Below are 13,423 nucleotides of genomic sequence, written 5' to 3' on the forward strand. Positions count from 1 at the left end.
TTTTATTTTATTTTATTTTATTTTATTTTATTTTATTTTATTTTATTTTATTTCATTTCGTTTCATTTCATTTCATTTCATTTTTTAAAGTTTATTTATTTCGGGCGCCTGGGTGGCTCAGTTGGTTAAGCATCCAACTTCGGCTCAGGTCATGATCTCATGGTTTGTGAGTCTGAGTCCTGAGTCAGGCTCTGTACTGACAGCTCAGGGCCTGGAGCCTGTTTCAGATTCTGTGTCTCCCTCTTCTCTCTGCCCCTCCCCGACTCATGTTCTCTCTCTCTCTCAAATAAATATTAAAAAATAAATATAGGCATACCTCATTTTAATGTGCTTCACACACATGGCGGTTTTTTTTTTTTTTTTTTTTTTTACAAATTAAAGGTTTGTGGCAATCCTGCATTGAGCATGTCTATCAGCACCATTTAATAGCCTTTGCTCACATTGTTCATTGTGTCTCTGTGTTACATTTTGGCAATTCTTGCCATATTTCAAACTTTCATCATTATATTCATTACGATGAGCTGTGATCAGTGATCACGACTTGCTGAAAGCTCAGCTGACAGTTAGCTTTTTTTTTTTAGCAATAGAGTACTTTTAATTTACGGTATGCACATTTTTTTGATATAATGCTATGGCACACTTAGTAGACAATAAATAGTTTAGTGTGAACATAACTGGGAAGCCAAGAAATTCATTTGGCTAGCTTTATTGAGATATTTGCTTCATCGTGGTAGTCATCTCCTAGGTACTGCTGTATCTGTTGACAACCTTCAAAATGGGATTTAAGTAGGCTGTGGCAGTTGGGCTTATTTTCCTTTCCAAGTTAACCTAAGTCATACCGGTTGTAAGCAAACACTGCGACTGACCAAACACCTAGCTGGCCTCTAAATTGGGACTATCAAACCAACAGCCTCATCAGTCATTCTGATACAAAGGGCACACAATTCAGTGACAGCTGACAGACCCGGGCAAGGCAGAGCCATGGGTCCAATAAGCCTATTGCTACAGGGTATCTGAGGGAATTTAGGAATAGAAGTTTCGTGATGGAATTCAGGACGCGTATATGCCTTTGTTTTGGCATATAACCAACGGCAGAATTCTGCCAGTTTTCTTTTTCAAATTCAGTTCACAAATTGTAAACAAGGGAACCACTGGCTACACAAGTCAGCAGTAAGGTTCTGTGACCTGAAGAACTACGCATCGCGGAATCGTTGGTAGCCCCTCCTGCTGAGATGCGGTGCCTTACCTTAGAGTACAGCACTGTGGCTCCCATATAATCCTTCTGCTGAAATTTTTTGTTTCCTTCTTCTCTGTAGAAAAGGGGAGCGTTGGGGTCCTTTTCCACCAGGTAGCCTCTAGACAGATTTTGTAAAAACATCTCATCCTCGGGTCTTCATGAAGAAAGAAACAAAACAAAAAAAGCACACATTTGTTATTTCAAGGGAAGTACCTTAACCACTGCACTTGAAACGTCGTGAGTACCTACCTGCAAAACACTGGGACACATGAGGTTGTCTGTATCGTGTAATGTGAATGGGGGGGGGGGGGAATCTTATGGCCTCAGAGGCATAGATACCAGAATTTCTATTTAGAGGACAGAATGCTAATTATTTATTTTATAATTACCACCCCTACGATAATGTATCATAAAAAAGCTTAGGTGTGGAGAATAACATAATACATGGTTTTGTATTTGCAGAGTATTCTCCACTTAAACTGTGTTGAAAATACTTGAGTGAATGGCTGACAGAAGGAGGAAAGAGAGGCGAAGAGGGAGGGAGAGGTAGGGAAAGAGAAAGAGAAAATGAAAATGAATCATAAAGTAAATGTATTAACATTTGGGGAATCTGAAAGAAGATACTGAAAAGAAAGTCACAGGCCCCAAATGGTATCACTTGTTAAGGACCCAAGTCAGTAAACCAAGACTTAATACCTAAGCTGACTGCAGTTGCAAGACCCCAGAAATGTAACCTTTAACCTCCAGATAGGAATTTACTGGTCAGCACTAGTAAGTTTACTGACAGACCCCTTCCATTCGCCTTAGGAGGGTGACCTTGCCTAAAACAATGGATTCTTTGCTAATAATTTCCTTTTTCTCCACACTGTCTCTACCTTTATTATTTTTTTTTATTTTTATTTTTTAACGTTTATTTATTTTTGAGACAGAGAGAGACAGAGCATGAACAGGGGAGGGTCAGAGAGAGGGAGACACAGAATCTGAAACAGGCTCCAGGCTCTGAGCTGTCAGCACAGAGCCCGACGCGGGGCTTGAACTCACGGACCGCGAGATCATGACCTGAGCCGAAGTCGGCCGCTTAACCGACTGAGCCACCCAGGCGCCCCTCTACCTTTATTTTTTTAAGTTTATTTATTTATTTTTAAGTATTTATTTATTTGAGAGAGAGAGAGGGAGAGAGGAACAGAGAAAGAGGGAGACAGAGAATCCCAAACAGGCTCCCGCCATCAGCGAAGAGCCCCACAAGGGGCTAGAAACCACAAACTGTGAGATCACCACCTGAACCAAAACCAAAAGTCAGGCGCCCAACCAAGCCACCCAGGCATCCCTAAATGTTTGTTTATTTTAAGACAGAGAGATGGGGGGGAGAGAGAGAGAGAGAGAGAGAGAGAGAGAGAGGGAGAATGAATGAGGATCTCAAGCAGGCTCCAAGCTGTCAGCAAGGAGCCCGATGAGGGCTCAGATCTCATGACTGTGAGATCAGGACCATGATATGATGACCCTGAGATCATGACCTGAGCCGAAATCAAGAGTGGGGCACTCAACTGACTGAGCCACCCAGGCACCCACATCCTCCCTACTTTGAGCTGTCAGCGCAGAACTGGGTGAGAGGGTCAAACCCAGGAACTGTGAGATCATGACCTGAGCCAAAGTCGGAGGCTTAGCTGACTGAGCCACCCAGGCGTCCCTCTACTTTTAAAAACCTTCCCTTTTCCATAGCCCTTTGGAGCTCCCTTCTACTTGCTAGTTGGGATGCTGCTCAATTCATGAATCAATTAACAAAGCCAACTGGATCATTAAAATTTAGTTAGTTGAGGGGTATTTGACTTAGGCTCAGGTCATGATCTCGAAGTCTATGAGTTTGAGACCCACATCGGTTTCTCTGCTGTCAGAGTGGAGCCTGTTTGGGATCCTGTCTCTCCCTCAATCTGCTCCTCCCCCATGCTCGTGTGTGCATGCGCGCTCTCTCTCTCTCAAAAATAAACATTAAAATTGTTTAAAAATAATAAAATAAAATAAAATAAAATAAAATAAAATAAAATTTTCTTGGTTGGGGCATCTGGGTGACTCAGTCGGTTAAGTGTCTGACTCCTGATTTTGGCTCAGGTCATGATCTCACAGTTTGTGAGTTTGAGCCCTGCATGGGCTCTGTGCTGTCAGCTAGGAGCCTGCTTGGTATTCTCTCTCTCAACCTCTCTCTTGCTCTCTCTCTCATAAATACATAAATAAACTTAAAAAAATTTACTTGATTGAATTTTTGTTACTTAACAAAGTATATTACTTTGTTATACTTAATATACTTAACGAAGTATATACTTCTTAAAGGTATATACTTTTTAAAATATACTTAACAAAGTATATTACACAGCGATTATTTGTACTATTTTTACAAATTTTATTGTAAAAATTACTATTACTATTGTAAAATTACTATTTTACAAATAATTCTGAAATTATTTCAACCTGAAAAGGCTAAGTGTCTAACTCTTGGTTTAGGCAGGGGTCGTGATCTCATGGTCTGTGAGTTTGAACACTGCATTTGGCTCTGTGTTGACAATGCGAAGCCTGCTTGAGATTCTTTCTCTCTTTCTTGTTCTGCTCCTCTCCTGCTCTCTCTCTCAAAAATAAATTAATAAACATAAAAAAACCCACAAATAGGGGCGCCTGGGTGGCGCAGTCGGTTAAGCGTCCGACTTCAGCCAGGTCACGATCTCGCGGTCCGTGAGTTCAAGCCCCGCGTCAGGCTCTGGACTGATGGCTCGGAGCCTGGAGCCTGTTTCCGATTCTGTGTCTCCCTCTCTCTCTGCCCCTCCCCCGTTCATGCTCTGTCTCTCTCTGTCCCAAAAATAAATAAAAAACGTTGAAAAAAAAAAAACCCACAAATAAACACACACACTGGCAACGGAGAATACACCATTCTGCCAACAAGGAGAAACAGAATACCCTAGACTCTCTCTTTAACTGTAAAGAAAGTAAAATATGCATAATGTGAAAAATAAAAATTCCCTTTTTAAAAAATTCTTTAGGGGTGACTATGTGGCTCAGTGGGTTAAGCGTCCAACTTTGGCTCGGGTCATCATCTCACGGTTCATGGATTTGAGCCGTGTCAGGCTCTGTGCTGACAGCTCAGAGCCTGGAGCCTGCTTCAGATTCCGTGTCTCCCTCTCTCTCTGCTCCCCCCCCCCTTGCTTCTGCTCTCTCTTTCTCTCTCAAAAATAAACATTAAAAAAAGTTTTTGTTTATTTTTGGGAGACAAAGACACAGAGTGGGAGAGGGGCAGAGAGAGAGAGACACACACACAGAATCTGAAGCAGGCTCCAGGCTCTGAGCCGTCAGCACAGAGCCTGACATGGGGCTCGAACCCACAAAGCGTGGGATCATGACCTGGGCTGAAGTCAGACGCTCAACCAACTGAGCCACCCGGGTGCCCCCAATTTTGTTTAATTTTTAAAATATGTATTTATTTGAGTGAGTAAGCAAGCAAGCATGAGTGGGGGAGGGGCAGAGATAGCAGGAGAGAGAGAATCCCAAGCAAGCTCTGTGCTGTCAGTGCAGAGCCTGACACAGGGCTCAATCTCACAAATCGTGAGATCATGACCTGAGCCCAGTCAGAAGCTTAACTGACTAAGCCACCCAGGTGCCCTGAAAACTAAAAATTCTCTTAAGCATCTCTTCTCAAAGAAATTGAGATCAGAAGTGTAGAATGTTTTTCAAATTTTTGTTTACAAAGACCCATAATAAGAGATATCTTTTACACCGTGATTCAGTCTGATGTGTCTATGTACATATGTATTGAAATTTCACAAAACATTATCTTTACTATGTATGAGTTAACATCAAATATTTTATTAGTATTTAGATACAATATAGAAAAATATCAAAATAAATAATATAAAAAGGAAAATTAGAAATTTTAATTAAAAAATTTTAATTTAAAAGGTGTGCTTGCCTGTTCTAAGTTTATTCCAGTCTAAAAACAATACGAGGATAATACCCTATGCATATCTGGTGAACCATAGAGTCTGTTGTGTTTTTTTTTCCTGTTTGTTTTTGTTTTGTTTCAAATTAGGGTAAATCTGAAAATCCTAGTTCAAGCAAAAAAGATTGTGGTGAATAGTAATTATAGCAAAACTCTTCTTGCCTAACAATGGATACTCTTTTATCTTAATCCAAAATGATGATAAATTCAGTGTTGTGTAATTGTTCTTTAGTGCAATTAAGAACTAAGCTGCAATAATTCATTCTTTTCTTCAGGCACCAAGTTAACTCAGTAATTGATTCAAAGTTTTGAAAAGCAAATGGATGTTCTTTTTCTTTTTCATATTCCAAATTTTCTTCTGGAATAGTATGATAAAAAATTTGAGGAAGTGAGATAAAACAATTTTTCTTTCTTAAAAAATATATTTATATATATATATATTTTGAAGATTAAAAAAATTTTTTTAATGTTTATTTATTCTTTGAGAGACAGAGTGTGAGTGGGGGAAGAACAGAGAGAGAGAGAGAGAGAGAGAGAGAGAGAGACAGAGAATCTGAAGTAGGCTCCAGGCTCTGAGCTGTCAGCACAGAGCCTGATGTAGGGCTTGAACTCACAAACCGTGAGATCATGACCTGAGCTGAAGTCGGACGCTTAACCCACTGAGCCACCTGGGCACCCCTATTGTTTTTGTTTTTGTTTTTGTCTTTTTGAGAGAGAGTGTTAGAGGGAGAGAGAGAATCTCAAGCAGGCTTCACACCCAGCATGATCCCACAATCCTGAGATCATGACCTGAGGTGAAATCAAGAGTTGGACACTAAACCGACTGAGTCACCCAGGTGCCCCAAACCAAATAATTTTTTTTTTTACATTTATTTATTTATTTATTTTTTAATTTATTTTTGGGACAGAGAGAGACATAGCATGAACGGGGGAGGGGCAGAGAGAGAGGGAGACACAGAATCGGAAACAGGCTCCAGGCTCCGAGCCATCAGCCCAGAGCCCGACGCGGGGCTCGAACTCACGGACCGTGAGATCGTGACCTGGCTGAAGTCGGACGCTTAACCGACTGCGCCACCCAGGCGCCCCTACATTTATTTATTTTTGAGAGACAGAGCACAAGTGGGGAAAGGGCAGAGAGAATGAGAATCTGAAGCAGGCTCTAGGCTCTGAACTGTCAGCGCAGGGCTCGAACTCATAAACCGTGAGATCATGACCTGAGCTCAAGTCAGATGCTCAACCAACTGAGCCACCCAGGTACCCCAAAACAATTTTTCTAATTATTTTTACTGTGGTAAAATACACAGGACAAAATTGACACTTTAACTATTTTTAAGTATACAGTTCAGTGGCATTAAGTACATTAACAATATTATGCAATTGTCACCACTATCCATTTCCATAACTTTGTCACCATCCCAAACTGAAAACTCTGTCCTCATTAAAAAATAACTCCTCAGGGGTGCCTGGGCGGCTTAGTGGGTAAAGCATCTGACTTCGGCTCAGGTCATGATCTCATGGTTCGTGAGTTCAAATTCAATGTCAGGCACCCTGCTGTCAGCACAGAGCCTGCTTTGGATCCTCTGTCCCCCCCCTCCCCCCGCCCCTCTCCTGCCTGTGCTCTGTGTGTCTCTAAAAATAAATAAATAAACTTAAAAAAAATAATAATTTGATAACTCCCCATTCCTCCCTCTTCCTAGCCTCTGCTAACCTCTATTCTATGTTCTGTCTCTATGAATGTCTACTCTAGGTAACTCAGATAAGTGGAATCATATAATATTTATCCTTTTTATGCCTAGCTAATTTCACTTAGCATACTGTTCCCAGATTCATCCATGTTGTAGCATGTACCAGAATTTCATTTCCTCTTATGGATGAATAATACTCTATTGTATGTAGATACCACATTTTGTTTATCCATTCATCCGTGGATGGACAACATTTGGGCTGTTTCCATTTCTGGCTATTATGAAAAATACTGCCATGAACACTGGTGCGCAAATATCTGTTCGAGTTCTGTTTTCAATTCTCTGGGGTATCCATGCAGAAGTAGGGTTGCTGGACCATATATTAATTCTAGTTTTAATTTTTGAGGAATGACACTGGTTTCCATAGTAGCTACACTATTTTACATTCCCACTAGCAGTGCACAAGGCCTCCAGGTTCTCCGCATCCTCACCAACATGAGCTATTTTCTGTTTGTTTTTTCCTAGTAACCATCCTAATGAATGTGAGGTGGTATCTCACTGCAGTTTGGATTTGCATTTCCCTAGTTATTAGTGATGTTAAGAGCACCTCTCCAGGGGTGCCGGGGTGGCTCAGTCAGTTAAGCGGCTGACTTTGGCTCAGGTCATGATCTCACGGTTCATGGGTTCGAGCCCCACATCAGGCTCTGTGTTGACGGCTCGGAGCCTGGAGACTGGTTCAGATTCTGTGTCTCCCTCTCTCTCTGCCCTTGCCCCACTCATGTCTGTCTCTCTCTCTCAGAAATAAATAAACATAAAAAACAAAAAAAAGAGAGCACCTCTCCATGTGCTTGTTGGCTATTGATATATCCTTTTTGGAGAAATCTCTATTCAAATCCTTTGCCCATTTTTAAAATCAGGTTGTTCTCTTGTTGTTGAGTTTTAGGAGTTCTCCTTATCAGGTACGTGATTTGCTAATATTTCCTCCCATTATGTGGCTTGCCTTTTTAAATAAAAATCTTTTATTTTTATTTTTTTAAGTAATCTCTCCACCTAACGTAGGGCTCCAACTCACGACACAAGATCAAGAGTCACATGTCCTCTCTACCCACTGAGCCAGCCAGGTGCCCTTCTGTGGGTTGCCTTTTTTACTCTGTTGATATTGTCTTTTTATGCACAAACTGTTTTAATTTTCAAAATTGTCTACTTTTGTTGCCAGTGTCTTTGTTGTTATAGCCTAGAAATCATTGCCAGCCAATATCATAAGCTTCTACCTTAGGTTTTCTTCTAAAAGTTTTATAATTTTAGCTCGGAAGTTTAGGTCCTTGGGCTATTTCGAGTTAGCTGTTATATATGGTATAAGGTGAAAAGTCTAACTCTGTTTTTTTCATGTGGATGCTAATTAGGGAGCAGACAGAACTGAGTTCCTTCTTCCAGTCTTGCCTTCTGTCTCTGGAGCCCTACTGAGGGCCTCTCATGGAGTCAACTGGCCATGCATCAAGTTCCACAGAGTACAGAGGATTGAGAATGGAGCTGAGACACAATAGTGTGTTAACTCTGACACATCTGTATATACATGTTTTTTCTGAGCCATTTGAAGTAGGTACAGTCATCATAGAAGTTCGCCTCTATGCATTTCAGCAGACCTCTGCTAAGAAAAAGAACATTCTATACCTAAAAAAGTTTTTTGGGGGGTGCCTGGGTGGCTCAGTCGGTTGAGCGTCCAACTTTGGCTCAGGTCATGATCTTGCGGTGAGTTGGAGCCTCGCGTCAGGTTCTGTGCTGACAGCTCAGAGGCTGGAGCCTGCTTTGGATTCTGTGTCTCCCCCTCTCTCTCTCTGCCCCTCTCCCACTCACACTCTGTCTCTCTCTCTCTCAAAAATAAACATTAAAAACAAAAAAAATTCAAGACCTATTTACGATATAGACAACTTCCTTAAATTAAAAATGGGTATGTACTATAAACCTATGGCAAATGTCCTAAATGGCTGTTACTATTCAATACTGCACTGGAGGTCTAACTAATGTTATAGTCAAAAGATAAAATGAGAGGTAAAAATATTGGAAAGGAGGATTACTATTTGCAGATATAGCTACTTACCTAAAAATTCCAAGTGAATTGGCATAAAAACAATAAAATATTGTGAAAATACAGTTAGGCAGCTGTAGGATACAAAAATTCCTAGCCTTTATACACCAATCGTCAGAGAATGTAATTGGGTGGAAAAAAAGTCTTATTCACGATAACAATAATCTTACAATAAGGAAGAATAAATCTAAGAGGGAATGTGCAAGACCTATACAAAGAAAATGATAGAACTTTACTTAAGGATATGAAGGAAGCCCTAAGCAAATGGCAAGACATACCTTTTACTTGGAGGAGGAAATTTAACATTGTAAAGGTGTCAAGTCTCCCTAAATGAATCTGTAAATTCAACACAATCTGCATCAAACATCCAACAACATTTTTTAGAAAGTATTTATTTATTTTCGAGAGAGAGAGAGAGAGCACGTGTGCAAGTGCAGGGGGAGGGGCAGAGAGAGAGAGGGGGACAGAGGATTCTTTGACGACAGCACAGAGCCCGACGTGGGGCTCGAACTCACCAACTGTGAGATCACGACCTGAGCTGGAGTCGGACGCCTAACTGACTAGGCCACCCAGGCGCCCCTAGCCAAGACATTCTTGAAAAAGAAGAAGTATATGAGTGTCTGGGAACTTGGCCTACCAGACAGCAAAGCCACATCTATACGAGCCTTCCATGGTTTCTAGTGTTCCTTCCTTCCACTTCTGGTAATAAAATCTCAGGGAGGAAACCATTTCTTGTGGCTGAAGTAGGGAAGACGCCAATGTGGCAATAGGGTTGAGCATCGTGCTATAGCCCTGGCCAATCAGAAAGGCCTCACACTTGTGGTTGAAAGGATGCATCAGGCAGTCAAAATTAGGTTGACTGGAGTCCAAAATTAGGTTGATCTAGACCTTTTCTGCCCAAACTCTCAGGAAAGATGGCCTCTTTTCTTGTGGTTGTTAAGCTTGCAGGACGTGTCCAAGGCTACCAGTGTTGATTATGCCCACCAGGTGTGCAGTTTGTCTGCGAGATGAAGAGCTACAGTCTGATGACATCTGAGCCCCTGGACACAACTCTGCTTGCAAACAGATCTGCCTTGGACATCCTAGTTTCATAGTGCATAAATTTCCTAATGTGAGCTGGGTTTCTGTCACTTGAAACTGAAAGAATTCTAGTATGATACTATAAAGTCACAGTAAAAACCCTTTGGTTTTGACATAGAAATAGAGTCTAGGAACAAATTTGTGGCAAGTGGGAATTCAATTTTTAACGAATATGGCGTTTTGAGGCACTAAGGATATCACGGACTATTCAATAAATGCCTAGGAAAAATCATCTGGAAAAAAGTTAGCACATTCTCTTACATCACATACAAAAATAAATTCCAGTGCTCGCTTAGGCAGCACATACACTAGAATTGGAACAAAAATAAATTCCAGATGGAGTTTTGAGTGAAAACTAAAACACAAAACTACAAAAGGAGTTAGAAGAAAATAAAGACTATTTGCAAGACACATAACTCAGAAACCAGAAAAAAAAAAGATATAGGTGTATAGAAGTTAAAGCATGCACAATTTACATACAATGCAAAACACTGCAAGTAAAGATAAATAATAGGTTGGGGGGAAAATTAGTCACAAATATAGCAAAGAATTATAGGACCAGATTTTTGAAGATCTCTTATAAATTCATAAGAGAAAGACAGACAACCTAGAGGGAAAATAGGCAAAAGACACAAATGAACAGTTTGCATAAGAAATATAAACGGGTTGTAACATCAGAAATAATGCATTCTTTCACTAGTAATTAGAAAAATGCAACAAAACAAAACAAAACAAAAACAAGATATTTTTGTCCTGAAGTTTGGCAGAATTAAAGACTACTGCTTTCTAGTGCTGGTGTGGATATAGGAAAGTACCGGTAATGTCTTTTTGGAAGACAATTTGTTAGTATTTACCACATTTTAAAATGCCCTGGGTGGCTCTGCCGGTTGAATGTCCAACTTCAGCTCAGATCATGATCTCATGGTTCATGGGTTCGAGCCCTGTATCGGGCTCTGCACTGACAGCTCAGAGGCTGGAGCCTGCTTCAGATTCTGTGTCTCCCTCTCTCTCTGCCCCTCCCCCACTTGCTCTGTCTCTCTCTCACAAAAATAAATAAACATTAAAAACAATAATAAAAAAATAAATAAAATGCTCATAATGACTGATACAGCTATTTATCTTCTAAGAATATATGTGTACAAAAACATACAAAAAAGTTGCTTACTGCAGCATTGTTTGTAACAGTAAAAATGCAACAACTTGGAAATAATGTAATTGCCCCTCAACAGGGAAAAGAATAACTACATTGTGGTATAACTACATAAGCAATATCATGTGGTTGCTAGAAAGATTAAGGTGTGACATCGGAGAAAACCTCCTAGAACAAAGCACATAATATGACAGAATAAAGAAAAAGAAATGTAGATATATCTACAATTGTATGAGAATACACAAAAAGGACCAGAAAATTCCAATAAACTGTGGCTGTTTCTGTAGAATTGAATGAAGAGACGGTAAAGGGGAAACCTTCCCGTTAAACTTCATTAAATATCATTTCAAACACGATGAGAATGAATTTGCATCTTGTCAGCATTTATCATAAAGAAAAACAAGTATCAAAAAAAAAAAAAACACCCCAAAACAAGTAAAACGCTAATTGTACCTGGTTAGTACCTGAACTGGCAAGGCTCAACACTGCACTCATCATTTCATTCAACTAAAATCTGAGTGCCCGCTATGTGCCAGACTATCGGCAGTTGTTGGCACAAAGATAAAGACATTAACATTGAACGTGAAAGGTATGTGTTTATGTATCTGCATGTATATGAGGCTCTCATGTATGAGTCCTATTGAGCATAAATACGTGCCAGTTGGTGAAGAGCTTTAGACATATTTCCAGATTGACATTCAATCAGTATTTATTAAATGCCTTTTTTGTTTTGTTTTGTTTTGACACAGCACTGCTCTTGTCTACACAAAGACAAACACAGACAACATCTTTGCCCTCATGGAGTTTATAGTCTATAGTGAAGACAGACGTCAATCAAATGATTACATGAACCTGGAAAGGAAAGCTACGTGACGTTGTTAATACATACTGAGCTGGGACTCAGGAGGCTTTCCTGAGGAAAGATCTGGCTGACCCTGAAGGATAAGTAGAACTTAATTAGGGCGCGGAGGAGTAGAGAGAAGCCAGGGAAAGCATTTCAGGCAGAAGAGATACAGGAAGTAAAGGCCACGTGACAAGAAGCACAGTGTACATTAAGAACTGAAAGAAGGTCATGGGGCACCTGGGTGGCTCAGTCGGTTGAGCGTCCGACTTCAGCTCAGGTCACGATCTCACGGTTCGTGAGTTCGAGCCCTGCGTCGGGCTCTGGGCTGATGGCTCGGAGCCTGGAGCCTGCTTCAGATTCTGTCTCCCTCTCTCTCTGCCCCTCCCCCGTTCATACTCTGTCTCTCTCTGTCTCAAAGATAAATGAACGTTGAAAAAAAAATTAAGAAAAAAGAACTGAAAGAAGGTCAACAATATGCTGGAAATAGGAGTGTGGTAAGAGGAGGCCACGGGCAATGGGCAGACTGCAATGTCTTACTGGCTACATTAGGTTGAGAATTTTAGTCTTTATTGTAAGAGCGAAAGAAACTCCTGAAAGATTTTAAGTGAGAGCAATATAATCTGATTTGTGTTTTGAAAAAGGATTTCTGTTGTGGTGTAGGAAATAGTTTGGAGGGAGGCAAGTATGCATTTGGGGAACCAGTTGGTAGTATTCTAGCTACTGATAGTAATTTGGATTAGGGAGGTAAAGGGAACGTGTTGGTTTTTTGGCACTGCTGTAACAAATTCCTACAAAATTAGTGGCTTGATACAAACAAAAATGTGTTCTCTTACAGTTCTGACATGGGTCTCAGTAGGCTAAAATCAAGGTGTTGGTAAAGACATGTTGCTTTCTGGCTCCAGGGGAGGCTCTGTGGCCTCACCTTTTCCAGTTTCTAGAAGCTGCCTACATTCTTTGGCTCGTGGCTCTCTTTCTTTACCTTCAAAACCGGCAATCCTGCATCTCTCTTGACAATTCTTTCATAGTTATATCTCCCTCGGACTCTTCTGCTTCCTTTCTCCACTTTCAAGGATTCTTGTGATTACACTGGGCTAATGGGTAATCCAGGCTACTCTGCCTATCTTAAAACTGGCTCGTTAGCAACCTTAATTCCATCTGCAAACTTAATTTCTCCTTACCATGTAACCTAACACATTCACAAATTCCAGGAACTAGGATGCAGACAACTTTGGGATGTATTATGTAGTATTATATATACCACACAGGAAAAGAGGGAGATTATCACAGTTTTTTGTTTTTTTGAGAGAGGGAGAGCGCATGAGCGGGGGGGGGGGGGGGGGGGGGGGGGGGGGGGGAGGGGGG

The 13,423-nt window shown here is 40.7% G+C and overlaps 1 protein-coding gene across 2 annotated transcripts in view; it reads right to left on the bottom strand.

Annotated features, from left to right (window-relative positions):
• SMYD4 (SET and MYND domain containing 4) overlaps positions 1-13,423 on the bottom strand; it is a 70,995-nt gene that overhangs the window by 50,573 nt on the left and 6,999 nt on the right. For both annotated transcript variants that reach the window (XM_049636749.1, XM_049636750.1), the window contains exon 3: positions 1,247-1,391. In XM_049636749.1, the coding sequence (XP_049492706.1) occupies positions 1,247-1,391 (145 nt within the window). The remainder of the gene's footprint in view (positions 1-1,246; positions 1,392-13,423) is intronic.

The sequence above is a fragment of the Panthera uncia genome, chromosome E1 (genome assembly GCF_023721935.1).
Source record: "Panthera uncia isolate 11264 chromosome E1, Puncia_PCG_1.0, whole genome shotgun sequence".
Classification (NCBI taxonomy): domain Eukaryota; kingdom Metazoa; phylum Chordata; class Mammalia; order Carnivora; family Felidae; genus Panthera; species Panthera uncia.